The sequence below is a fragment of the Sciurus vulgaris genome (assembly GCF_902686455.1).
Source record: "Sciurus vulgaris genome assembly, chromosome: 15".
NCBI classification, from domain to species: domain Eukaryota; kingdom Metazoa; phylum Chordata; class Mammalia; order Rodentia; family Sciuridae; genus Sciurus; species Sciurus vulgaris.
Window position 1 is genome coordinate 12,846,715 of NC_136476.1, and position 27,735 is coordinate 12,874,449.

The window sequence follows — 27,735 nt, forward strand, 5'->3', positions numbered from 1 at the left end:
GAAGTTCAAGGCTCCTAGGGATAGCTGAAAACACCATAAATGCTCTGTGTGTAAAACTGAGTGGTTGTACTGGTTTGGAAGAAGGAAAGGAGGGTTCCATAAAGAATGGGCTGAAGACCATGACACTGCAACCCACCTCAGCAGACAGTTACATGGTAGCACATCTAAATCAGAGGGGAGAGTTTCAAAGACAAACCTGGAGTAACCAAAAGTGATTCTACCGGAAAAAAATAAATAAATAAAAAAGAAAGAAAGAAAGAAAGAAAAGAAAAAAGAGCAAGCAAGGCACCAGCAAGCTGTGAAAGAACTGCTATTTCAAGAAGAATATAGGCAATACATATTGAACAGACTCAGAACATATACCTACAACAAAACATTCAAAACTGAAGCTGAAACAGCATTCTGCAGATAATTGTTTTCATTTTCTTTCTTTCTTTTTTTTTTTTTTTTTTTTTTTTGTGGTACTGGGGATCAAACTCAGGGCCTTGTGCTTGCAAGGCAAGCACTCTACCAGCTGAGCTATCTCCCCAGCCCTCATTTTCTTTTTTTTAAATGAAATGGATTTGAAGAAGAAAAAGCAAAACTTAAGAGACTCTTCAACCAAATATAAACCATGATTATAACTAGATGATAGGGATGATTTTTATGTTTTAATTAACATATTTACTTATTGTTTATACCTTATTTGCCATTTTCTATGATAGAAAATACATTACTCTTACTTCTAATTACACAATTTTTTAACAAAATGAGTGAGATCAGTCATTCAATTGTAAATATGGGACAATCTGGCATAATATATATAGATATATATATGTCCCTCAATTGACTCAGCACCCTCATGGATGAGACCTTACCTTATTGTTCCTTGGAGCCCCAGTGTCTGATACAAGGCCTAAAATATAAGCTATATTTACTAAGAAACATTTAGCAAAAAAAAAATCTGGATATAGTCAAAACTACAAACAAGCTGACCTTTATATATCCTCAGGATAGTGCATAAGTGGCTGGACTCTTCTATCCACATCTACTGAGGACTTGCCTGGGCAGCCTCCTTCTGTGAATAGTCCCTTGCTTGGCACAGGCTGATATCTTGAAAAATACACTAACCCACATTATAGCTTAATGTATCCTGCTATTCAAATCTTCCAGGGAGTTCTTTGTCCCCTCCTCTAGGTCCTCTTTTATATGTTTATAGGGTTGAGCCAGCATCTTGCTCTAAAGGAACTTTAAGAAACACCACTGTGATGGTCCCTCTTATATTGCTCATAAAAATGACCAGTCAACTCCAACACTTTAAGAGAACCCATGGGGAAACTTTGTTTCAGATCTTGGTGCCATTAAAATAACTACTTCTCAGAGCAAGTAACACATTTTAATTTTATGAGCACTAGGGATCTTGTAATTGGTCTTTTAGCCCTCTGCTTGAAGAAGAGAACCAAATTTACAGCCTTCCTTCAGTAACTTTGTAGGTCCTTAAGACACATTTGTCTATAAGCTAACTTTTCATTTCCTCTTATTATTCTTCAATCCCTCTACATGACCTACATGACACCTCCCTCCCTCCCTTCCTCCCCCCCCCCCCTCTCTCTCCTTTCTCAGATACTTTATATTTTTAGAAGTCTTTCTGGGATGAACAATGGTACATAAAAAAAAAAAAAAGTTAAATATACCATCACCGATTCCAAGCTTGTTTCGAACACATTGACCCATGTAACTTACCTACAAGGTCAAGAAAGTAAATGCAGCACCATTCACCTTGCTCTATCAACCAAGGTGTGACTGTTATGTGCACTGTGACAAGAGAGTCTGAATGAAAACCAGAAACCCCTTCCTTCCACTAGCTCTAAAATCCACATGACCATTAATGATTGGTGCACTATTACAACTGTAAGCCAAATACTAAGGAGGCTGAGGCAAGAGAATCACAAGTTCAAGGATAGCCTCAACAACTCAGGGAGACCCTGTCTCAAAACAAAAACAAAGAAAAGAATGAACAAAAAAACTAAACTAAAAAAGGACATAGCTCAGTGGTAAAGTACCCCTGATTTCAGTCCCCAGTACCTTCACCCAAATTAACTAAACCAACAAATCAATTTCTATGTTAACCTTATTTATGTTTGGATCTCATTTATAAATTAGTGCAAAGTCGAAGTACTTCCAACACAAGTCATGTTTAACCATGTGTCTTCAAATTTATTGAGGAAAAGAAAAAAGTAATGATATCAGATAACAACAACAACCAAAAACAAAAACAAAAACAAAAACAAAAAACAAAAAACAAGTGGTTTCTGGAGTATATCCCCAATGGGTAGCACACTAAATGACACCCATGAATACACAAGTATGCATTTACACAACACAAGCACATTTTCAATCCAAGGTCCTCTAGAGGCAGCACAGAATCCAATATGTAGCAAGGGACGAACTGATTCTCAGGACAGTCTTTAAAATAAAGTACTTTATTCAGTTATCAAAGAACAACTCTGCTTTGTTGGATGCTTGAGGTCCTGATTTACATCTGAGTTTAGAAAGCTGCCACCTCATACATACGCACTTCAAATGCAAATTTTGCATCAGATTCCATATCTAATACAGTGCAGAGCCCAATTCTAGCCACACCTCCTCTTTGCTCAGGGCAAAGTCAATCTCAGCAACATCTTCACATCTAACCTGACAAAATCTAAGTAGTCAGTGAATGACTATTCCAATATGTGAGGATGTGCATTATTTTCAAATACAGCGACTTGATACTGCCACTATATGAACACAAAGAAAGAAAACTGGAAAATGATTAAAGTTGTAGTGCTTGACCAAAGTTCAAAAAAATGGAGAAAATATTAATCGCTGAAACTATCACTTGCAACAAAAGACACTTTCGAAATTTACATAAGTGGGTTAATTTTCAGCCTTTTCAATACCGAAGTTACACAAGATTAGAAAGAAAGAAAGAAAAAAAAAAAAAAAAAAAAAAAAAAAAACCCTGAGAATTCGTCGGAGTCGTTTCCCGTGAACGAAAGCGCCTAGGAGCTTATTACCTTAAATCATTAAGCACAGATCCCTTTAAATGCGCTTGTTTCTCCATAACACAGAAAACATTCCAAGGACAGAGTCAAAAACGAACAAGGGCTATGGGTCAAGAAAACTGCTTTGAGGAACTTCGCACTCACTCCTCTGCAAAGTCATTGGGGGAGCAGAGGCAAAGGACAAGCATTGCACGGTAAAGTGACATTTCCGAAAAGTAGCAGCCCAAATTACTCTATAGCAGCCTTGGTTCTTTCCTTCCAAAGTACGAGTATAGTTTTTTAAACTCTCTTCCCAAGACCCCGAGGTCAATTTCAAATACTTCTGAGAAAAGTCCCGAAGGAGGCTCGCACACTCAACCCCACCCTGCAAACAGCGCACTTCCCGTTCGTTCTGGCCGGTCAAGAACTCTAACTTGACAGTAACACACACTGAGAAAGAGGAAGTGGCTAAAGAGCATTTCAAGACATACTTATTTTTCAGACAGATCGATGGCTTTCTCTTCCCGGAAAACTTCAATGGGATGTTGCCATCACACACTCTGGGAAGTTGGGGCAAATGATAAATAAGGTTGCAAAACCGAGGACAACGCCTTTAAAATATATACTTATTTTAAAATCCTCGAAATCTTCTTGCTTTCAAGTGACTCCTCCCCTGTAGTGAATTCAACAAAGCTAGGAGCTTCCCTTCTGGTGGGTCCGATCTCGAAAGCGAGGTTCGGGGCCGGGTATGTACGTGGTCAGCCCTGCCAAGTGGCAGAGGAAGCGCAGGGCACTGTGGCAGCCAAGCACCAGGCGAGCGCCTCTCTTACCTGGTTTGACTGGTTTGGGAGGCGGCTTCGACATCTCGCTGCCTTGAGCGGCTAATCCTAAAGACCGCGCACGAAGAGCCAACCGATTGCCTGGTCAGCCGCACTCTGGACGCCCCAAAGTTTCTATCTGGTGTGCAGTCCTGCGCCTCCGAGGATCTGCGTCCACCCTTTGCTGCAAGAAGAGCGGACGCAGCCAGAGCAGCTCAGGAGAGTAGCTCAGTAGAGTGCCCGCCCCTCGGCCTCCGAAGCCTCCCGAGCGCGCGCCGAGCCGACGAGGAAGTGGCCACCGCCTCCCTGAGCGCTAATTGGCTCTTAGGCTGGCAGCTTCACCGCAGCAGGGGAGCGGGCGGCGCGCACAGCGGCGGAACTACCCAGAGCCATGCGAGGGCGTCGCAAGCACGAGCCAGGGTTGGCCTGGCTGCGCGCCCCCGGCGGGAAAAAGCCGGAGCCGAGCAGGGGCACGCGCGCGCTCGCCGGAGCCCCGCCCCGCCCCGCCCCGCCCCGCCCCAACGGAGGCAGGAGCGGGGCTTGGCGTTCAGCCGGGTAGGAAAGGAGCTTCGCGGTGGCGGTCCGCACCTGGTGCTTTGTAGCCCCTTTACGAGCTTGGTGAAAGTGTCTGTAGGCCTCTCGTTAGCGAGCGGCGGGTATCCGCGGGTTAATGACAGGCGCGCGCTTGGCCGTCTCTTCCACTTTGCTGGTGAGGACTGGAACTGGCGCCAGGTGAGTACGTTCCTGCGCTGGCCACGCCGCCCTGCGCCCTCTCGCTGGGCTGGGGGGAGTTTCCAGAGTGTTCCTGCGCTGCAGCCCAGAACCTGGCTGCGTCCTGTCGAGCCTCTTGCCCCTTAACTGGGCAGGATATGTACTCAAGATGCTGTAAGGCCTTTATGCCCCCTAGGAACCCTGAAAACGAGAGTGCTGCCTCCTAGAAACCGCGCATTTGTATGGAGAAGTCACCCAGGGACAGGATCAGGTCTTGACCCCCACGGGACCAGACAGTCATTCCTCTGCAATTGGAGTTGACAAACTTCAGCGTGTCTGCCGCCTATTTTTGTGTGGTTAGGATTTTTTGTTGTTGTTGTTTTTAATGGCTGAGAAAAAAATCGAAGACTACTACTATTTTGTGGCACGTGAAAATTATATGAAATTCACATTTCAGTGTTCATAAAGTTTTAGTAGAACATGGCCACGCTCATTTGCTAAGGTGTAGGCTGTGGTCGCTTTTTCATTATAAACACAGGGTTGATCAGCTGCCCGCAAAACCAAAAACATTTACTACCTGGCACTTAAAAAGAAAAGGTAAATCTGACCTAGCATATTGATTGAGTCTCATTGTCAACTAGGACTGGAGCATTCAAGGAAGGCAATGTGCATAAATTTAAAATAGTAAAATCAGTTTTATAAACCTATTGTATATTCGGGGAAAGAAAAATTGACTAGAAAATACGTTTAGCTAAAAACCTACATAAAATGAAGTTTCAAAATTCCTACTAGGAGTTGGTTAAAAAATATCTAAAACAGTTATTCTAACTGGGAAAGGGCATGGGTTACATTTTCAGAAGACAACCTTGGAAGAGTGTTTAAGGGAGCAAAGTTTAAGCAAGTAGGAAAAGACTGCCCTACTTCATGGAAGAATAGTCAAAATAAAGGAATGAGAAGTTCTAAAAACATTTCACTCTGGTTTAAATATCAGACTGTCCTTTAGATGCATTTGAAAAACACCTTTTTGTTTGCAGTCGTCATCTTAGGCCGGTTTCGTGTTACGGAATTAACCCTCTTCCTTACAGTATGTTGATTGCTCACATCCCCAGTGGAACCTTTCTGTAGTTTAGCATCCACAGTGCACCATGTTAGTGGGATGGACACAATGGTTCACACCTGTAATCTCAGCAACTCAATAGACTGAGACAGGAGAATCGAAATTTCTAGGCCAGCTTCAGCAATTTAATGAGTCCCTGTCTCAGAATAAAAAGTAGGGATGCCGCTCATCGATAAAGCACCCCCAGGTTCAATTTCCAGTACCAAAAAAATAAAATTCACCATATTTAGTAGTGAAATTGATTAAACATAAAAACATGCCAATTTTGAAAAAAAGCACGCAACATTTTACTTGGGGTAAAAAAATATAAAAAAATAAAAATGATACATTTGGATATTGCTCTTGCCATTTTAGTCTGTTCTCATGAAAATGCTCTCTGGTGTTAAAAAAGCTTTGCATACATTGGGGAAATGAACTACATGAGTATTCCACAAGACTGGAGATGGTAGATATTTCCTAGTGGTAGTATTCCCTGAATTGATGAAGCTGGAAAGTTCAAAAGGTTTCTCCAAAAGACATCATATGATCTGCAGTTCACAGTTGATCAAACTTGTGTTTGGTTTATTGAACTCTGCCACTGCAAATATTTGGAGCCTGGCAGCTCTTGATTGCAAACTTTTAAGTTTGATTTTTAAACAGCTTTTAAAGAGGGCAACAGACAGTAAAATAAACAGATGGTGATATGCAGGCAGATGATGGCCTGTCTGAACTTGGAGTTCAGTTGAAGCTGCCCTGTACCTCCAACCTGTTCTTGAAATAGACGGTATCACGGATTTCTGGACCCAGCCTTCACTATATCCCGGTAACTCAGAGCAGCCACCTGCCTTGTTTCTGCATTTTGAGTTTCCAACCCTTCCCACGTTGCTTCCTGCTTATTGCCAATGGGATACACCTGATATTTTAACCAAACACGTCCTTGAACAGGCCCAGTCTGCTAACTAAGGTAGAGCTGGAAGTCCCTGTTTTGATTAAAAACTAGCATTGACTGTAGGAGTTACCTTCCCTTCCTTCCTGAGAGATTTTATAGGTAAGTTCTTGACTTCCCTCACTCCTGACTGAATTGATAGTTTCCACACACCTAACCCCCTCAAGCATATTTCCAGTGCCATAAACCACACTTGCTTGTTATTTGCATGCCAGGTAATTGATGCAGTATCGTCATGTGTGTGCACAGATGTGGCAGTTATTATGGGGGACCAGAAGTCCTTTCCATTCAGTCTGCTCAGCAAATGTATGCTCCATCAATTATACATCAGAGCCTGACAGTTAAGCTAGCACACAAGCAAAATTCTTTCCATGTTCTTGTTAATAAAGTGCTTTGTAGCAGCTGGGGGTGATGGAAATAATGTTAACTGATTTAGTTTCATTTCTGACTTTTTTCCTTATTAGTTATAAGACCTTGGGTATGTCATTCCAGTTTGGGCCAGTTTCCACTTATTAGAAATGAAGGGAGGTAGGCAAAGTGATCTCTTTAAGATTGTACCTCAAGCTTGAGAATGTATGTTCTGACAAACTATCCAAAAATAAGGTGAAGACAAGGAAAGACAAAATGTTGTGATTTTTCTTTTTTACCAAGTAAGGACAACATAAGATAAAGGGCATTTACCACCCTTGTACTGACATCATAAGATAAAGGGCATTTACCACCAAAAAAAAAAAGTAAGCAAGAAACCATTTCAGCCAGCCACAAGTGGTACATACCTGTAATACCAGATATGCAGAAGTCAGAGACAGGAGGATTGCAAGTTCAAGGCCAGCCTCAGCAATTTAGCAAGACCCTGTCTCAAAATTAAAAAAAAAAAAAAAGGAAGGACTCAGTAGTTAAGTGCCCCAGGTTCAATCCCCAGTACCAAAAACAAAAGAGAAAAACAGGAACCATCTTAAGATAAAGAGCAACTTCTCCCTTCCCAAAAAATAAAAAATAACTGATAACTTTCCACTGACATATCAAAAGTAAGAATAGGGTATGCTAGGCACAGTGGTACATGCCTATAATCCCATTAACTCAGGAGGCTGAAACTGGATTGCAAGTTGCAGGCCAACCTGAGCAACTTAGACCCAGCTTCTAAAAATAAAAAAGCGCTGGGGAGGGGTTACCTCAGTGGTAGACCACCCTTTAGTTCAATTCCTAGTACTGAGGGGGGAAAAAATAGGGTAAAATAAAATTCAAAAGCAGAAACATTACAACATAAAAATATATTTTACAATAGCATTATATGTGATTTCCCCTTGATTCACATTGGCAATTTGGATGGAGGTGCATGTTCAACAGTGTGATTCCAGGTGAAACTCAAATTCTTCTCTCCCGTAGGCTGTAGTGAAAGTGGAACCTAACCTTAAGCAATTACACTCATTTAGAATATTTAGAATAGTTTGGATAAACTGAAGAAGCCAAGGAACCACTGCCCTCTCCCCACCAGGTTCTTCTTCACATCCCCACCCCAAGGGAGTCTAGACAAAGGTTAGAGGTAGGAGGGATCGGATCTGCTGGCAGCCTCCATCTACGCAGCCACTCATGCCTGGCTGCATAGCTTAGGTAACTGACCATCCTAAAGGAGCATACAGGAAGAGCAGCCCCAGTCAGGAATGACCTCTGGGAACCACAATTTTAAGGGTCCCTCCAGCCTTACTTCATCTTTTCACTTAAAGATGAAAATGATGTAATATGCAAGAATCCCTTTAATGAATTTTGGGGGACTGGAGAGGAAATGTCCTAGACCAGGGGTCAAGAAAACAGCCTGACCCTCTGCCTGAATGTTGCCAGTTTCACATAAGAGAAGGTAAGCTTTGAAATCCAGTTAAGGGACATGTTATTCCAGCAGAAAGGATTTGCTACTCTCAGTAGCAGACTTGAATTGCCCCATATACACAAAACGTATGCAATTAAGATTATATGTTGAATGTCATAAAAAGTTTGTGAAGATTTGTTTTTCCTCTTGTGATATAACTCCATATGTAATAACCCAGACTTGGCCTCTTGGCCTGCATAGCGTCAAATGTTTATCTGGCCCTTTTCAAAGAATTTGCCTAGCCAAGCCCTGGATCTAGGCTTTGGATGAAGAAATAGTGCCAGTAAAGCATATAAACTCATACTTGCCTCTAGCCAGCAGTGCCTTTCTTCCTTTTTTACAATGGGAGACAGAGAGGCTAGCCCAAGAAGGATCCTTTCCTCAGGGACATGGGTCATCCAGGTAACTGAATCCGCAGGTGAGAGGTGACCTGGCTAAGGAGAAGCTGAAAGTCTGCAGACTTCTCTGTGATCTGGCAACACTTCCATGATCTTGGAAACAGAGGGGTTCACATGTGTGTGCATGGCCATGGGGGTCCCGCAGTGCACTGGACACTAGTTGACAGACTCTGAGCAGGCAATAGCTGTTAGCATTTGGTAGTGACCTGCTAGCAGGAAAGCATTGCCACACCTTGTGGGTAATATGGGACTGGAGTAACAAACCATCACTATCATCCTCCCCTCTCAGCTGGTGCTAATTCAGGAGTCTCAACAAAATTCAGGAATATCAACAAAATGATATTCATTTCTTTTTTTAATTTTAGGAAATATTAGGAAGACGTGATTTTTCAAAACTAATTATGAGAACATTTGTCATTGGAATTGGTGGGTGAGTAACTTTGCTGCAAACAGCTGGTCACGATAGCCAGATGACCTAATGAAGTTTTCACATGGTTGTGATGGTGGAAGGAGAAGCAGTGGGAAATCCGGAGTCCTGGAGAAGAACAGGCCACAGCAGAGTGCTGCTACATCAATGCCAGCAAGAGATGGGAGCATTTCTCATAGAAAGAGAAGGGTCAGTCAACAGCGTTTACACAGTTTACTGTTTACTTTCTGGAGCTGTTACCAAAGGCAAGACTGGATTAGACACTACTGTGGTTCTGTCTTTATCTAGATTTATCCTACACTTGCTCCTCTGTTTGGATTTTGCTGCTACAAGTAGCTCCTTGTGACTTACATGTTGCTTTTTAGCCTGTCACTAGGGGAAAAAATGTAATGGGATAACATTGATTGGTTTAGACCAGCGGAACCCTGTTCTAGAGTTGAGAGTGGGGTCCATGCTACCAAACCAGACCTCAAAAGATGGCATGGATACTGGGGAAGCAAGTACACATGTCTACTAGAGGACCTACTCTGATTTTCTTTTTGCGTGTGTACACGATTTCCTTTCCATGTTCCAGCACGGTATCCTCTGCCCAGAAATGTGCCTATACCTGTGTGCCACATACACTAGTTACTACTGTTCCTTACTCTTAAGTAAAAAGCCTCCTTCCCATTGTCTCTTTCATGAGCACCATGACTTCATTTAGTGCTGCTGCTTGTGTGAAGCCTATGCCAGACTCAGCACTGGGACTTATGTCCCTGCCTTCCATCCTTCCTCCAAACCCACTACGTTATAGCTTTCCTGGGTACCTAACCACTTGCTGCCCTACGAAGTTGCTGTTCAATTAAAACTGCAAGAAATCATAGAAGTGCTAAAATCTAGGGACATCCATGAACCTCCTGAAAATGTTATGCATGCGTGGAAATGTTCATTTTTTGGAAAAAGGGTTTATTTTATGTATAGATGTACATATTTTGGTGTGGGAGATTGATCCCAAGGCTTGAAGCATAGCAAGCATACCCTCTACCACCAAGCTACATTCCCAGCCCATGGAAAAAGGGCTTATAACCTTCATCAGAGTCTCAGAGTTCCACAAAGATCCAGGTGTAGACTTTGTGTCTCATCTCCACTACTGACTAGTTACCTTGGGCAAATTTTCTTAGTATACATCTTTTCAATCCTTGGTTTCTGAAACTGGAATATGGGACCATTCATATCTACCTGTTGCATAATGAACTCTTTACTTGTTTGAGTGATTCTAGACACCCTTTTTAACTCTTCCCCAGCAACAGTCATGTTCTAATTACATTAAGTCCTCTTTTTACCTGGCATGTAAAAAATAAGCCAGGAGTTTTACATTTATTTGGGTATCATAAAGAAGGGAGTGCCACCAAATATTCACCTATTTTCTGTCCTCAAATCCTAGGGTGGAACATGTTCTGAGAACACTTTACCCCTTGAATGGTGGGGGGGCATGTGCATGTGAGCGAGATAGAGAGCCTGCTGAAGGAAAAGTGTTGAGTCCTAAGGTGTAACCTGACCAGGAGCCAAGTATGAATCCTAGGCTTGGGCTCACAGTGCTGGGAATTGAACCCAGGGCCTTGCAAGTGCTTTACCACTGAGCTCCTAGGTTCAGACTTTTTAATACCTTTTCTCCCTATCCTGTCTGCGACCTTCACCTCCTAGCCAGTCCACCTCTTCCAAACCTTGCACAAGAACAGATTATTTCTCACTGGCTCCAACTAAGTCATTGAGAAGGGATCTAATGACTGTTGGTTCAACTGCATGATCTTAACAAAAGGGATCTAAGTCTAGAAAGTGACACATACTCCAACCAGATTTCTTAGCCTTAATAAAGACACCCCTGTTTATTATGTTTATTATCTGTTTTAAACCAAAATTCGTTATATAAAATATGAACTTTCAGTATGTTTTACAGGTATTTTGTTAAAAAGGAAAAAGGTTGTAACAGTATTCTCTCAAGACATAATACCACCCCCCACACACACACTTTTCCTTATTTTCAATGAATTCCTACTCACCTATGCATTGTAAGGTTAAATGGAAAATCTTGTAAATCCATTTCTTCTACTTTGTACATATAAGGTAATCAGGTAATAACTGAATTATATACAACAAACAATTTTGATGAATAATAGTTCAGTTTCACTGTTTTAAAGATTATCAACATTGCAATATTGATCTCCTCTGGGATTAAGCACAGATTCTTTCAAATAGAAATACAGTCAGAGGCTTTGTGCTGTGGACATTTGGTGGCATGGTAAAATCCTGACCTCTTTTCAGAGCAGTGGTTTTAAATACACAAAATAAAAGGGAAAATGCAAAGGAAATTAGTTACATAGTTATAAAAACATTTCTAAATAAATTCGTGCCTTTGTGAAGTATACACTTCTTTGTTAACATAATTAATAACAATATCCATTGGTGAGTTTTAAAACTGCCATAAATTTAGAAATAATAATGAGCACCAATGATGATTGAAGATTACCCCAGCTACAGCACAGGATGACAATCTGTGCAATTTCTACTGGTGATAAAATCTCAGGTACTGTTAATAATACTCTGGCTTATTACTTATAATTATGGGTAATGCAAATTTTCTGTTAAAATTTAGTGAAAATAAAGGAATAATTTCTTTCCCATTCAGGTTCACAAAGACTTGAATTCTATCATAGATCCTCTGGAGGTACATAAGCCCCAGATTAAAAACCTCTGAAAAAGTGACTTGAGTAGAGAAGTGCCTCCTCTGTGCCATGCAGGGAAACAAGACACACAAAAGTCAGGTGCCAGTTCTTTTTGATGTCACAGTCCAGCCAGAAGGGCAAATAACTGACCCTATGTGATAAATGACTGTGGACCTCCCCATTATGTACTTGCACTAAAATGTGCCACTCATTTTTTCTGTGTTGCATATGAACCCCAGGAATGTTTTGCCATAAGCAAAAATGTATTTTGCTTCAACCCAACGTAATTTTCCAGTCATAGTACCTGGTTCACTTACTTGGTAGGTAGTTGCCTTTCTCATCCATCCTTCCAAACTTATTTCTTACCATTCAACCAAAAAAGCAGTACCTATGAAAGAAATCATTTTTGGATCAGTAAATATTTTTATGAAAAGTTCATATTAAAATGTTCGTGTTTTTAATGCATTCTTTCTTGATATTTTTTTTTCATTTGGTTCAGTGTGACAAATGGTGGGAAGACAACACTGGCAAAGAACTTGCAGAAACACCTCCCAAACTGCAGCATAATATCTCAGGATGACTTCTTTAAGGTATCTGTAAAACTGATAAAATTTATTTCGTACAAAAATGTTTAATGACACAGTTAATGGAATTACATCCAAACAACCTGTACTGAGCAGTGTGCCTTTGTACATAGGGCCGACTCAGTGCAGTAGTACATCTTATCCACTAGAGGGCACCATCTTTTGGTGCTGATCTTTGATCATCCAAAGCATTTATTAAAGGCGGTCTCTTCTGTATTCTGTAATTGTATCATTTCTTCCCTAAACACTGTGTTGATGGGTACTTTATTATTTTTCCAGCCAGAGTCTGAGATAGAGACAGATAAAAATGGATTTTTGCAGTATGATGGTAAGTAAATTAGCTTGTAAACCATGTGCTTATATTTATCTTCTTTTTCAAACCTTAAAACATGTTTAAATATATTGCTCTACAGTGAATCTGCATTTGTAGGTTTCTGATTTATGTCCAACTATTTAGTAAATCTTTTCCCCAGATTTATATTTAAAACTTAAAACGTTGAGATAATAGATTTTCCTTCTGAAGCTAGGGCAAGGCAGACTCACCGTCTCTCTACTTAACCCTGTCCTGCTTATACAAAACTAACTGTACTTGGCACCCCCAACTTCACCCCACCAGAATATCTCTCTTGGAGCAAACCCTAAGCTTTCATTTTTTTAGTTTTTCCTTCCTGGTGGCCTGAATACCAGGCAGCTTATTTTTTTCTTTTCACTACTCAAGAAGGCTTGGGAATATCTTTCATATGCACTAACCTCATTTCCCTTACCCAAGGCTAACCCTATTTTGTAACCAAATTATTAAAGTCCACCAGAAAATTTTATTTTCCCATAGAGAATATTATAATAGACTATGTTACATTTAATGGTCTTAAGAAATTTTATAATTAACAGGATTTTCATCAAGTACACATGCACACTGGCAAAGAATGAGCTCTCTTAAAAGGTCATAAAGTATGGTATTTTAACTTTGATAATCTTGGAGGGAAAATGTTACATTAGAGTTCATATAGACACATAATAGTTTCAAGAAAGACAAAATCCTTGACTTACTCTCTATTCTTGTGTCAAGTTGCAACCAGGATATTTTTTTCTTCTCTCATACAAAGCTAACTGAGAAAGATGATTACAAAGTAAGACTGAAACCATGAAAAACTGGGGTCAACAATTTTACAAGGAATTATCATTCCTCCATTTTAGTGAGTTCCTCCATTTTAGTAAGAAAAAAAAAAAAAAAAAAAACTAGTATCCCAGTAGAAAAATGGTGTAAGCATGTGAATAAATTGTTCATAGAAGCAGTAGGTTGTTTGATTAGTAAATGTATAGTAAAAAGTCAACTCCAAACTTATAAGAGAATTGCAAGATACTTTTATTCCCACTTACCAAGTAAACAAAGATCTTTAAAGCAGAGATAATTATCCGTTAATGGTATGGGCTCAGTAAGTTAAAAACATACTCATGTACTGTAGATGAAAGTATAAATTGATATAAGCTTTCTGGAAAAAAAATATTGAGCATGTGTCTCAAAAACCTTAAAATTCCTTGACCTCAAGTGTCCCACATCCAGGAGCCTATCTTAAGGAAAAACTTGAACTTTGCAGGTAATGTGCAAATTTAAGCCAAGTCAAAGTGATGTAGACACTTTTGTAAGCACTAAAAGAATGGTTTAAAGGTGTATAACTATTAAATTCACAGAGGAAATAATTTTTATAATATAGTTGATAAAAGAAATAAAAAGCATGAATTAAAAAAAGAATGAAGGAACAAATAGAAAATAACAGTAAGGTGATAGAGTTCAGCCCCCAAAATATCAGTAGCTACATTAGGTTAAATGAACTAAAGTACTCCAAAGATTGTCAGACTCGTTTTTTTGTTTGTTTGTTTGTTTGTTTTTGAGGGCAGGGGTGGCACTAGGGATTGAACCCAATGGTCCTAAACCACTGAGAGCAACATTCCCAGCCCTTTTAAATTGCTGAGGCTGGCTTTAACCCTCCTGCCTCAGCCTTTCAGGTTGCTGGGAGTATAAGTGTACACTACCATGCCCAGCTTGAATTTTTTCTTAAGCCAACTATAACTTCTTTAAAAGAGAGAGACATAAATATGAGAACATAGAAAAGTAGACAATAAAGGGGTAAGAAAAGATAATGTCTGTTGAAAGAAAACTGGCATAACTATACTAACTATAGTCAGAGCAGACAAAGTAAGCTTTAAGGCACAGTGTTCCTAGAGATAAAGAAGCATAAATGAGTCAATTCAACAGGAAAATAAAACAACCTAAAATTTGAAAGTACCAATAATATGACATTAAAACATACAAAGTAAAGACTGACAGAACTAAGAGGAGAAATAAACAAATCCATGATTATCATGGGAAATTTTAGTGCACAACTTCATTCATGTTTGATAGCATTAACAAAATACTATAGACAGGATGGCCTAAACAACAAATATGTATTGTCTCATGGTTCCAAAGACTGGAAGGGTGGACAGGGCTGGGGCCCTTGGAGGGCTGTGGGAAGAATCTGCATCAGGCTTCTTCTTAGCTTCTGCTTAGCATTCCCCAGCCTCTGTTGCCTCACCCCATCTCTGCCTTCATCTTCACAGGACATTGTCCCTGTGAGTGACTACGTGAAAATTCCCCATTTTCTAAAGACATCAGTCTTATTAGAGTAGGGGCCTGCCCTACTTCAGTGCTCCCTCACCTGACCTAATTAACATCTGCAGAAAACGTATTTCCAAATAGGATCACATTCCAAGTAGGGGGGCTAGGACATCAACATAAAAATTTGGGGCAGAGTTCAACCATAACACTTAGTATCTAATGGAATTAGACAAAAGTTGCTAGTGCTATAACAGAACTGAGCAAAGCAATTAACAAATGAGCAAATTGACATATATAGAGCACACACCCAACATCAATAGAACACAGGATTTGTGCAAGAGCACATGGAACATTAGCCCTAATATACTGTATGCAAGAGCATGGAGCAATTTCTAATCAATTTCAACAGGTCGAAGGAATACAGAGATACTCTAATACAGTGATTGATCAATAGTAAAAGGCTAAGGTGAAAATTCTCAAATTTTTAAAAATTAAGCAGTATTTTTTAATTTTTAAAACATTTTCTTATGGAAAATTTTAAACATATATAGAAGTGGGGAGAAAAGTATAATGAACTCTTATGAGTTCACCAGTCAGCTTTAAAAGTGATGAATCCTTGGCCAATTACATTTTCATCTACACACACACACCCATTTTCTCCTGTATTATTTTAAAACAAATCCCAAATATCATCACATTTTATCTGAAGCAGTACACGTACATGTCCCAGGGGTCACAAGGTAAATCACAATGAAACTGAAAATATTTTAACTGAATAATAACAAAAATATATCAAGGGCTGGGGCTGGAGCTCAGTGGTAGAGGGCTTGCCTAGCATGTGTGAGGCACTGGGTTCGATCCTCAGCACCACATAAAAATAAGTGAGTAAAGTAAAGGTCTATCAACAGCTAAAAAAATTTAAAAATTAAAAAAAAATATATACATATATATCAAAACTAGTAGGGCTTCTGGTTCTAGCCATGGTTAGCCCTGTTTCTCATTGGTCCTCCCTCTTAGAGCTAGAAACCCTGGACATAGTACAGCCAACAAGCAAAGGGAGACTGAAAGGTGAAAAGAAGACAGTGAACTGGGTAGGGTTTTAGGACTTAAGGAATGATGTGACTGTGAGTTCTTGGGGTCTCTTTCTGCCTCCCACATTCCCAGGATGAGGAACTGGAGAAATGTGCACCAGCCATCAGTAGGCACAGGGAGAAAAGCACCAAGAAACCTGTTCTACATAATCACAGGACCAGGAAAGAGTGGCCTAGCAGAATAGAAACCCTACTCCAGCCAAAAAAAAACATGTTTCTCTCACAGTGTCAGCAGAATCAAGTAGGAGCTAAACTTCTGGACCCACCCAGTACCAGCAGGACAGGGTGAGTTGGCGCCCACATCACCATAGAGGTGGGGTCAGCGGAGCTACCTAAGGAACCTGGCAGTAGAGGTGGACTGAGCCAGTGTGGGTTGGCACTCTGCCTTCCTCACCCAGGTAGCTCAGCCACTATCAGCAGGACCCAGTGTAAAGCCGAGCTTTTGTCCTTACCTGGAAGCCACAGAGCTGAACCAATTCTCTGCCCTCCCCCTTCCCAGGTCTTATCAGGACCCAGCAGCAGGCTGAGCATCCACCCCCCTTGGCCCTGCACATATTCCTCAGTGGGGCAACTGCCAGCAAAATAAAAGAAGATTAAGTAGAATCCATAGCCTCTCAACACCTAAAACTTTCAGGACACAACTGAAAATCACTGTCATATCAAGAACCAAGAAAATCTCAACTTGAATGAGGAAAAAAAACCAGTAAACATCAGGAGCATGATGACACGGATGTCAATGTGATAAGGGTTTAAAAGCAGCATTATAAATAGTTTTCAACAAACAATTGCACTTGCTTGAAACAAGTGAAAAATTAGAAAATCTCAGGAAAGAAATAAGGAGGTGTTAAAAAAAAAAAAGCAAATAAAAACTTTGGAACTAAAATAATATATTGACCAAAAATTTCAAATTCACTGGTTGATCTCAACACCAGAATGAGTAATGTAAAGAAAAGAATCAATAAACTTGAAGACAGAAGGATAGAAGTTACAATGAACAATAGGAAACAGAATGAGAAGAACAGAAATGTGGAGCGATAGCAGAAGATCTAACATATAATTGGAGTTTGAGGAAAAGTAGAGGAAGAGTGTGGTACTAAGAAAGAAATCAATTCCAGCAGCTCAGGAGGCTGAGGCAGGAGGATTGCAAGTCCAAAGTCAGTCTCAGCAACTTAGTGAGATCCTGTCTCAGAATTAAAAAAGGGATAGGGATGTGGCTCAGTGTAAGCACCCCTGGAATCAATCCCTGGTTCAAGGGGGAAAAAAAGAACTCTAAGAAGTAAGAGTAGAAAACTTCTCAAATTAGATATGAGACAAATCTACAGATTGAAGAGTTAAGAGTGATCTCCAAATAGGTGAAACAAAACTTATCAAGAAAAGCATAGGTCTGGGGTTGTGGCTTAGTAGTAGAGCACTTGATAGCATGTGTGAGGCACTGGGCTTGATTCTCAGCCCTTCATATAAATAAATAAAAATAAAGGTCCATCAACAACTAAAAATATATTAAAAAAAAAAAAAAAAAAGAAAGAAAAAAATAAAGGCCAGGTACAGTGACACAAGCCTGTAATCCCAGTGGCTTTGGGAGGCTGAGGCAGGAGGATTGCAGCCTCAGCAACTTAGCAAAACCCTTGGTAACTGAGTAAGACCCTGTCTATATAAAATAACAAAAAAGCATTCAGGATGTGGTTCAGTGGTTAAGCACCTCTGGGTTCAATCCCTAGTACCAAAAAAAAAAAAAAAAAAGAAAGAAAGAAAGAAAAAAAAAAAGAAACCAAAATACCAAAGGCAAAAATGATATTATAACTGAGAACACCCTTATGAAATAAACTGAAAAATTTTGATGAAGCTGACAGTTTTTATAGAGAAGTGTCACTTACTAAAAGTAACACCATTAAAGAGAAAAATCTCAATAGTCCTATGTCTATTTACTAAATTAATCAGTACTTTTAGAACTTTACACACACATAGACACACACACACACACACAAACTTATAAGCCCAGCCCAGTTAGTGTAATTCACTCAGTACTAAGGCTGAGAATTTGTATTTCTGATAAGTTTCCAGGGCTGATCTTAGTAATCACAATTGGATAACTGTTACAGGCTACTTTTCTAGAATCCCAGTTACAAGTTCAAAAAGTATGCATATTTTAGATTTTACAATAGTGTGTCCATGTCCATTATAATTTTTTTATCTATAAGAGCTTTATGCTTTATTGAAAAATTTTTATTAGCTCTTTGCCAAATACATTATATTTTCCACAGTGTGCCAAATACATTACAGATATTTTCCACTGTCATTTTTCTTTCATACTTCCAAAATTTTTAAATTTTTGTATAATCAAAAAAAAGTAAAAACCCCGTGCCAAGGTGCACAGCCATAATCCCAACAGCTCAGGAGTCTGAGGCAGGAGGATCACAGCCAGCCTCAGCAACTTAGTGAGACCCTGCCTCAAAATAAAGAATAACAAGGGCTGGAGATGTGGCTCAGTGGTTAAGCATACCAGGTTCAATCCCTGGTACAAAAAAAAAAAAAAAAAAGTAAAAGTAATAAAGCAAAGTTAGCCATAAGTTTATGTTAGTCAGAGCTGGAAGTAGAGATGTCAAGTTCATTGAACTTACTTTCTACTTTTACGTGTTTGGAATTTTCCACAGCAATAGTGTTTCAGGTGCACCAGTTTATCAATATTAGAGTTTCATTTGGTTATCTAAAGTATTTATCATTGGGTGTCTTGAAGGAGAAATAAAATGGTATTATTTTATACATTCACAAAGCCCCAGATAATACTCATCACAAAATGCCACATCACAAAGTTTTGTTTCATTGATTTCACATTTTTTTTTGTTTATCTGAAGTGCTTGAAGCACTTAACATGGAACAAATGATGTCAGCTATTTCCTGCTGGATGGAAAGTCCAGGACATTCTGTGGGATCAACAGATGGCAGAAGTGCTGAAGAAATTCCCATTTTAATCATCGAAGGTTTCCTTCTGTTTAATTATAAGTAAGCATCTCTACTTTAGTATTGACTCAGAGTGAATGGGGAAGATGACTTGTGAACTAAATAATTATGCTGTTATCTTAGGCCCCTTGACACTCTATGGAATAGAAGCTACTTTCTGACCATTCCCTATGAAGAATGCAAGAGGAGAAGGAGGTAAGTTAAAGACAAGATTTGGGGGAAGTGAAGAAAACAACATTTTTGAGCAATGCTCACTTTTCAAACAAGGGAGGCCTTAATTGTTACACAAAGTGGCCATCTGTGTGGAATAGTGTGCAGTACTTCTGTAAGGAAAGGGCCTTATGTCAACCTCTCTGGCTCGTTTCTCCTAAATCTTCAAATGAAGAAATCTCACATTGATTATGATTTTAGACTTGTGGGCCCATATTCTGCAACAACTACAAAGAACACCAGTTAGTTTAGAGCTTAATCCAACATGTCAGTATCTCTATTATTTACACTGGTAACTCATCTTTTAATTCTTTTGTAAAGCACTAGAGGGGAAAAAAGATAATGTTGAATGATCATCAGTGAATTACAAAGTTAATGTTTGTTTTGGAGAAATAAATATACTGTATCATCTTTCCTAACTGCCATTGAGCCTAAAATAAGTAGTCTCAAATCCTGTTAGACTTAATCTGTGAGCAGTTTTCCCATTAATCTTACCATTGCTATTTTACTTTATCAATTATGTTTCTATCAACATAAAGTTTCCTGATGTTTTGATAGTACAAGGGTCTATGAGCCTCCAGACCCCCCAGGGTACTTTGATGGCCACGTGTGGCCCATGTACCTAAAGCACAGACGAGAAATGGAGGACATCACATGGGAGGTTGGTAAGTGCCTTTTCTCCCTCCATTTAAGACTTTCTAGGTGTCATTTGCCTTAAAGTATAAGAATGAATTTGGGCATGGTGGCACATTTCTGTAATCCCAGGGACTCAAGAAGCTAAATCAGGAGGATCACAAGTTCAAAACCAGTCTTAGCTGCTTAGGTCCTAAGAAACTTAGTGAGACCCTGTCTCAAAATAAATTTAAAAAGGCTGGGGATGTTACTCAGTGTTTTAAGAATTCCTGGGTTCAATCCTGAATACCACCACACACACACACACACACACACACACACACACACAGAGTATAGAAAAGAAAGGACTGAGATCTGAGATGCATTTTTTTCATGTAGAAGATAATGAAGGGAGGAGCTGGGGTTGTGACTCAGTGATAGAGCGCTTACCTCGCATGTGTGAGATGCTGGGTTCAATTCTCAGCACCACATATAAATAATAAAATAAAGATCCATCAACCTCTTAAAAAAAAAAAAAAAAAAAAGAAGATGATCATGAAGGGACACCTTAACCCTCTGGGTTCCCCTCTTCCACACTGGTTCTGCTGGTTTGTTTCTCTTTGTGCCTCTTTTCAAAAGCTGGTAAACTTCTAGATGGACATTCCTCAGCCATCATTGACTGAATGCCTTGCATGTGCATGGCACTGGTCAGAGATAGCAGGTGAATAAGGCAGACCTGGTCCCTGTTCTCAGGCAGCTGACCTTCTGTCAGGGAGCAGCATTAAAGACTTTAGCAAGCTGCACAGCATGTCCTTTCCCCAGAGTAAGTGCTGCAATACCAAGCTCCAGGTGTCCATCCAAGACCCAGCACTCAGGGAAGAGTGCTTCAACGGAGTCCTCAAGAAAGCCATGTTCAAAACAAACTCATGAGTTTAACTGGACAAAAGGAGATAGGTTAGGATGGATAATCACCCCTGACAGTGGGTAGGGCACATGAAAAGGCCAGGGGGCAGGAAAGAATGAGCTGCACCTGAAAAAGAGCTGGTGTGTTTGTGGTAGAGAAAACCAAGGGAAAGAGTGGATGTGGTGAATCAGGCAGGGTCAGCCAATAAACCAGTTAAGGACTTCGGTCATTTTCCTAGAAGTGGGAAGCTGCTTCTTTCGGGATGTGATGGATACAAATTCTTTTGAGTAAAACCCTTCAGCTCTGTGGAGAATGGATTTAGAGGGTACAATATAGGACATAGGCACTAAATAGAGCTGGGTGACAAAGTAGATATGGAGCATGCAGGAAATTGAGGTATCAAAGATTTAGATGGAAAGCTGTATGATGTGGCATACACCTGTAATCCCAGCAACTCAGCAGGCTGAGGCAGGAGAATTGTAAGTTCAAAGCCAGCCTCAGTAACTTAGCAAGACCCTGTCTCAAAATAAAAAAATAAAAAGGACTAGTGATGTGGCTCAGTAATTAAGCAGCCCTGGGTTCAATCCCCAGTACCAAAAGAAAAAAAAAAAAAAAAGATTTTAAAGGGAGAGAAAGGCAGTAAGAGGACATCCCTGCCCATGGCCCATGCTGGAAGTGGTATAGCCAGAATCTCAGCAATGGACCCATTGGGAATGGACTCTGCTTTCTGCACAGCTCTGACAGAACTAGGGCCAACAGGCTTCTCACAATATGGACTCCTTTCAGGAACTATCAGGTATTGTTTCAGAAAACAAATAGAGCTAGTGTGGAAGAGATGGCATAAGGCGTTTGGATAAGGCAGGGGAATCAACTGACAGACTTTTCAGAATAAAGAAGACTCATCCATTAGTAAACCTGTTACTATTTGAACTGCCCTCTCTTCCCCTTCTCAGTTTACTTAGATGGAACAAAACCAGAAGAGGACCTTTTTTCACAAGTATATGAAGATATAACGAAACAACTTGAAAAACAAAAGTGTAAGTACAGGTCTATCAAAGTGGATGATGGAGGAGGGACAGCCAGAAAAATAGTTCCCAAGAATGGCATATAAAAATGCTAATGAGGATTGATTGTATTCATCCATAATCTTTGCTTGGAGGATAACTCAGAATCAGAAATCCAGTTTGGGTTTGGAGATATGGTTATTTTGTGCATTAGGTTATTTTTTTAAGGGTTAAAATATCTGCCCTTTGTTACATCTTCTAATGATATTGTTATTACTTACTTTAAAGTTTTAGTAAACCACTGTTCCAATAAGACTGAAATTATTCTTTGGGTCAAGTGAAATTAAAATGAAGATTATTTTAATATATCTAGAGCTCCCCTTTTTCTTTATTCCCTTAACTGTTTTCCTTAAAATATCTGTTTTACAAATGCCTCAAAAATAAACACAAGATTTTAAAAATCATTAAGTGTATTCTTCATGGTTTTCATATTAGCTCATTTGTAAGAGATGGAAATCCACCCTAAATCTGGCTTAAGTAAGAAAGTACAGAAGCAGCACTGACTTCAGACTTATCTGGATTAAGGAGCTCAAATGGTTGTCCTGAGGGCTCTGCTGCAATTCTTTGAGTTTATTTTGAAGTCAGGCCCTCTCCACTGTCAGATACATGATCTGTTGTCAGCATCCTTCTCCTAGGTCTAACAACCTAATGTGGAAACATAGCTTCTCTTTTTTTTCAAGATTGCCCCTGAGTGGATAAATTTTGGAACTGAGTATTGAGTACAGAAAGGTTTGTATCTTATTCTCACTACTTTTGTATATGTTCAAAATTTCTTATTTTTAGCCATTTTTGGTATTGTTTTATTTTTGTTTTTGTTTTTTGTCATGCTAGGATCAAACTCAGGGCCCCACAACTTAAACCCCAGCTCTACCACTGAGCTGTATTCCAATTCTTAAATTTTTTTTTTTTTTTAAGCAATTTTCCAGCTTTGGCTCAGCTGAAAAAGCCCAGGAAATATTTGATTGGTCCTGCTTGACTCACATGACTTGCTAAACCAATCACCATGGAGAGGGAGGTGGTGGCCTCTGGTCATGACTAGATCATATACCCATCTTAAAATTGAAGACCTAACCTAAGACCTCCTGTTTTAAAAAATTCCCAAAGGAAAGCAGGGCAGAAAGTAGAAAACAGATTTTAAAAACATGCCAAGAGGACAAAACTCTAGGTCTAGTTGCTGTTGTATTTGAACTACATGAATTTAAAGGATTCCTGTGGCTAACAGGCAAAAATGCAGTCATCAGCTGACCCAGAGAAGACAGTATGAATCAGTCCAGCAGAGAGGAATATTAGTTGGATTTTGGAGAGAAACAGCCACTTTAGTCCAAATGTTGTTGTCTCTTAATAAGAATTAGATTTCTTATGTCTTCAGTAAATTCCTTTCTGACCAGGGGACCGAGTCCAGTTGGGCGGCCCATTGGTTCTGAACACACCTCATTTCAAGATTAACACTTCCTATAGGCAGGGACCCCTTTGAAGAAGTTTTAGGGCCATTTTAGAATTTCTTATTGCAAGTAGAATTAATAATCTTGCCAGATATGCCTGTCTACCTCTGCTCTCTGTTACTAGGATGGACGGGAGGCCTCCCATTATGGAGCTCATGATGCAGACGGGTGGATGTAGAGAGAGTGGGGATGAAGGGAGGGTCCAGTCCTCATAAGTGTTGGCACCCAAGCTAGAGCCACTTGTATGGGAACTGTTAGCTACTTTCCTGACCCCACAGAGAGGCTTCCAGGGGTGACTGAGATGGTAAATACCTGTTTCTCTCTCTTCTCAGCAGTAGCCAGACTTCTTTCAGTGACTAAGTCACATGTGGAGTTTGGCTTCATGATGTGTTTACAGGTAAACGTGAAAGGAGCCCCAGTCACGGAGCTCGGGAAATTACATCCTGTTTCATTCCATATCCTGCCTTTGCCAAGTTGGCAAAGTTCTGAGAGGTTGCTGCAGGTCCACAGAAAGTACATTTCCGTGCGTGCAACTCCCTGCCTCTTTTTTTTTTTTTTTTTTTTTTTTTTTTGCCTGTAAGTAGGAAAGAAGTATTCCTCTCTGCCCCTGTAGCTATCTGGTTTATGTTCCAGATAGTAGATAAAAGTTGAAGGTGGGGAGGGGGGAAGAAAGAAAGAAACACTACAAGAGACATACATTGGAAGCAGATCAGTTTTTCCTGCCTCCAAAATTTATAGTTTTTCTGTTGCTTAAACAAGTTACCTTGTTATTTGCAGTGACCCATCACCTTTCCTAGCTCTCCTCCTGGCAGAGCTGGCCAGAAGGCATCCTCAGACATAGCCTGTTTTGCCCCTGACTCTAAGACTAGCCAGCAGGATGACCTCTCCAATGTCTCAAGTGAAAACTCTTCAGGTTTTCTCTCATAACATCTCAAAAACCTGTTCAGCTAATTTTTCATTCTGAGTGTATAAACCACAACTGTATTGAAGTAATAATAGTGAAAGAGAAAAAGGACTGAATTTATTAAGGGAATAATAAATAACACAGGAGAGGAAAACTGTGAAGTTGTACATTTGATTCAGTATTCAAAGTTACAAGTAAAATTTAATCATTACCTATATAGCAAAGCAGCCTAGTCACCAGAAATATTCAGGTTCCCTTTAAAAACGTGTATTTCATCTCATTATAAAATGATATAATAAAAACTTTAATATAAAAGCAAAAGGGAGGAAAAAATAACCTGTGTTCCCACAAATAATTTGTGTTAACCGTTTAATCCAGTGTTTTGGCTCTTCCCATTAGTCACTGTTTTACAAGATTTTGTGAGGATGGTGGTTAATCAACCATGCTTATTTCTGTGTTTCAGTTAGTGTTTAATATGTATGTAGCTTTATAGATTATTATATAGTGAAACTAAGTGTAAATTCCAATTGAGATTCAAGGTTGAGCTTTGCACTAAAGTGAAATCTGAAACTTGACATTGATATTTTGGTGTAGAAGGAAAATGTCATGTCTAGTACCAAATCAAAAAATAAGAAATTATGAAATTAAGATTTGATTTTCAAATATTTGTGTTTTTTCTATTGACATTTTTCTAATTGAATATAAATTATAATTTGTAGTTATCAAATTAATAGTACAATTACCTAGCATAATAGTCCAAATTCACATAGATTATTTAACCATTTGCCAATTGTTGGACACTTAATGTCATTGCAGGTGTTTCAGAGTGATAAATAACTGGCTGTAAAAATATCTGTATGTATTACTGGGTTGTTTTTTTGTTTGTTTTGATTTAGCTTTGGTTTCGTACAGGGGATTAAATCCAGGGGTGTTTGCTTAACCACTGAGCCACATTACCAACCCTTATGTTATATTTTGAGACAAGAGTCTCGCTAAGTTATCTAGGGCCTTGTTAAGTTGCTGAGACTGGCTTTGAACTTGTTATCCTCCTGCTTCAACCTCCCGAGTTGCTGGGATTACAGGTGTGCACCACGGCTCCCAGCAGAGTTTTCTTCTTTTTGAATGGTATCCCTGAGGTAAATTCTCAGAAGTGGCACTTGTTTCGTCAAAGGATATAATCATTTTTTTATATTAAAGGTGAATCATGACACTAAAACTGTGCGTTCTCCAACATAAACTGGGTAGTAAGAGTAGAGTAGGTTTGTCATTAAATTTCTAAGCCAAATCCAAGTGTTGAGATAGTCTTCCTTTATTTCAGGTGGTAATGATCCCTTCTTGCCCACATCAAGGATAACCCCAGAACAGGAATTACACAGTAGCCAGACACCCTCTATGATATTCTTCTAGTCCTCAAATTATTTCCTTCCCTGAAGTCAAGGATTTTCTATACCTACTGCAAAAGATATAGGGAGTCTGATTTTTATAGACAGGCTTACCATTTAATGGAATAATTTAAAAAATGGTGCTTTGACTCAACCTAGTTCTTTAAGGAGAAAGCATTTTTGGCTACAGAGTCCTTCTGTAGCTTTGGCTACAGAGTCCATCTTGGTTTTACTATTGTTAGTGTGAAGATTTAGTAAAATGAGAATTGGAATGCTCTGTTAATTTATTTTTCTACTTATTCTCAAGGTTTGCAAGTAACAGCATGAAGATGGAATGCGTGAATCATTCCTGAGTGATTTGGAAACAAAAAATACATTTTAACAACCATAACCAAGATTCAGTATGAACTGTGGTACACTAACGGCTATTTTTTGTGTGTTTTTAAATTTTTTAATGACATAGTTTTCTAAACATGGGGAACAGCAAACATCTATGCTCGTGGACTGGAATCTACTCTGATGACTTGCTTTCACAGCAGGAGGAGCACAGATAGAGCACAGCTCACAAACAGTAAGTCAGGCCCTCTCTGATAATGATTGTCAAACTTCTCTGACCAGAATCTAGAATAAAAATAAGGAGTACACCACAGTTCAATATATATGTAATCCATCATGTGTGTGTCTATTATGTATATGTGTAGTTGTGTGTGTGCTCACACACATCAGGTACTATGAAATATGAGCCTTACAAATTATGCACTGTGATTTTTTTCTATTTTTAATTTTTGTTAATATTGATTTTAACCCCTGGTTTGGAAAATGCTACTCTATACCATCCCATAGCAATGCTCACCACCTTCAAATAATACCATTACTAGGAGTAGCAGTCAAATTGACTACTTCAACAATTTACCATAGTACTGGAGTTTTTGTGTTTTATTGTAGTGAGGTTTTTTTGTTGTTTTTTTTTTTTTTTTTTTTTTTAACCCCATGAGTCCAATGCCATTATGTGACTTTCCACCATGTGTGAGACTTTGATACGAATGGTATTAAACACATGGTACTAATATAGTGGTATTCAACTTTGATTCAAATAAAGGAATTTGCCTTTGACTTTGTAGGACCATTGGTCCAAAAATCACAAAAGTCAGCAGTTATTTCAAATGTATGTAATTCAGGGCCTTTTCTTTGAAAAACACAGAATTGTGTGATGTCTTAATACCTCTTTCAATGCTGGAATTTAAATGATGTACTGATCAGTCTTTTGTTTATCAATAACAACCGCATTGCCCACAGTTGTATCAATCCTTATAAAATATATTGTTACACTGACTCGTTTGATCAACTCTCATTTATTTCAAACTAGGTTGCACTCCTAAAGACAGAAGGGCTCTTTCGAATTTCCCACACACTACAACAAATGCAGAACAAAATTTGTGCTCAAGTTACAGTTCATCCACTTAGTAGCTATATAAGTTTGTTAAGCTATTCAGTCTTGATTTTTTTTTTTTTTTTTTAAGATGAGAATATCAGCAGTACTTTGTATGGTTGTAAGGTAAGCTAAGGATTAAGTTTGAAATCCTTAATATGACACCAAGGCTTTCTCTGAGCTAACTTCTGATTATCTCTCTACCCTTATTTCCCAGAACTGGGCCATATCATCACCTGTTACTGCCCATTGGGAGGCTGGTAAGAGGATGTCAGGATACGTTCAGACCAGGAGTGGTGCATTCATTGCCTTGGAATGTTGTCACAGGACAAAATCAAGGGTTTTCTTTTTTTTTTTTTTTTTTTTAATAAGAAAAGAGGAAATAGGAAAGCTACCCAAGTGTCTGCCACAACTTTTTTCTGCATACCCTCCCTGGCCATGAATTTATAACTTTGGTTGTTGTGATTTTTATTTTATTTATTTATTTATTTTTGCGGTGCTGGGGATTGAACCTAGGGCCTTGTGCTTGCAAGGCATGCACTCTACCAACTGAGCTATATCCCCAGCCCTCTATTATTAAGATAATAGTTTT

General features: G+C 39.2%; 2 protein-coding genes and 1 long non-coding RNA gene across 6 annotated transcripts in view; 1 reads left to right on the top strand and 2 right to left on the bottom strand.

Annotated features, from left to right (window-relative positions):
* Window positions 1-4,008, bottom strand: part of OSTF1 (osteoclast stimulating factor 1) — a 58,003-nt gene extending 53,995 nt beyond the window's left edge. Inside the window, exon 1 of the mRNA XM_079112112.1 lies at window positions 3,836-4,008. Coding sequence (XP_078968238.1) covers window positions 3,836-3,869 — 34 coding nt within the window. The 5' untranslated portion in view covers window positions 3,870-4,008. The remainder of the gene's footprint in view (window positions 1-3,835) is intronic.
* Window positions 4,008-27,046, top strand: NMRK1 (nicotinamide riboside kinase 1). 4 transcript variants are annotated; one of them, XM_079112110.1, is made up of 10 exons: window positions 4,008-4,555; window positions 9,204-9,268; window positions 12,467-12,557; window positions 12,831-12,879; window positions 19,091-19,238; window positions 19,320-19,391; window positions 19,965-20,071; window positions 21,876-21,959; window positions 22,667-22,715; window positions 26,022-27,046. In XM_079112110.1, exons 2-9 carry the CDS (start codon window positions 9,240-9,242, stop codon window positions 22,675-22,677), a joined length of 591 nt encoding a protein of 196 aa, XP_078968236.1. In that variant the 5' UTR covers window positions 4,008-4,555; window positions 9,204-9,239; the 3' UTR covers window positions 22,678-22,715; window positions 26,022-27,046. The 4 variants fall into 4 exon arrangements, with proteins under 4 accessions (XP_078968236.1, XP_078968234.1, XP_078968235.1 ...); XM_079112108.1 differs by lacking the exon at window positions 22,667-22,715 and having other exon boundaries at window positions 24,226-27,046; XM_079112109.1 differs by lacking the exon at window positions 22,667-22,715 and having other exon boundaries at window positions 4,248-4,555.
* The window catches only part of LOC306644828, a 101,888-nt gene continuing 86,490 nt past the window's right edge, over window positions 12,338-27,735 (bottom strand). Inside the window, exon 3 of the long non-coding RNA XR_013759480.1 lies at window positions 12,338-12,355. This is a non-coding gene — a long non-coding RNA (uncharacterized lncRNA). The remainder of the gene's footprint in view (window positions 12,356-27,735) is intronic.

Excerpts from the sequence above, each read along its gene's own strand:
- NMRK1 (XM_079112111.1), top strand. The coding sequence starts at position 9,330 with ATGGTTGTGATGGTGGAAGGAGAAGCAGTGGGAAATCCGGAGTCCTGG. Across the intron at positions 19,239-19,319 it reads TTCCTTCTGTTTAATTATAA|GCCCCTTGACACTCTATGGA; the intron begins GTAAGCATCTCT and ends CTGTTATCTTAG. Across the intron at positions 19,392-19,964 it reads GAATGCAAGAGGAGAAGGAG|TACAAGGGTCTATGAGCCTC; the intron begins GTAAGTTAAAGA and ends ATGTTTTGATAG.